This window comes from Penaeus monodon, chromosome 25 (genome assembly GCF_015228065.2).
Source record: "Penaeus monodon isolate SGIC_2016 chromosome 25, NSTDA_Pmon_1, whole genome shotgun sequence".
Taxonomy (NCBI): Eukaryota; Metazoa; Arthropoda; class Malacostraca; order Decapoda; family Penaeidae; genus Penaeus; species Penaeus monodon.
The window spans coordinates 6880265-6880527 of record NC_051410.1 but is presented as its reverse complement, the minus strand read 5'-3'; the positions used below and the strand labels follow the sequence as shown (position 1 = coordinate 6880527).

At 41.1% G+C, this 263-nt stretch overlaps 1 protein-coding gene across 1 annotated transcript in view; it reads right to left on the bottom strand.

The window, feature by feature from the left end:
* Positions 1–263, bottom strand: part of LOC119589312 (transient receptor potential protein-like) — a 21475-nt gene that overhangs the window by 7484 nt on the left and 13728 nt on the right. Inside the window, exon 12 of the mRNA XM_037937934.1 lies at positions 32–165. Within this exon, the coding sequence (XP_037793862.1) occupies positions 32–165 (134 nt within the window). The remainder of the gene's footprint in view (positions 1–31; positions 166–263) is intronic.

Below are 263 nucleotides of genomic sequence, written 5' to 3'. Positions count from 1 at the left end.
ACACTCTTTTTCAGAAGAGACAGACACTAACCACAGCCGAAGGCGAAGAGGACGAGAGAGTACAAGAAGAAGAACTTGAGAATATCGAAGATCATGCGACCGAGAGAAATCTGCAAGGGACCCAAGTGAGGGTTCACGCTGAAGATGTGCACCAACTTCAAGAAACTGGGGAGAGAAGGAGGTTTAGGATTTACTGATTTATTTACTTGTATATTATTGTTTGTTTTGCAAGTACATCGGACCTTGTTTTTTTTTTACAACAA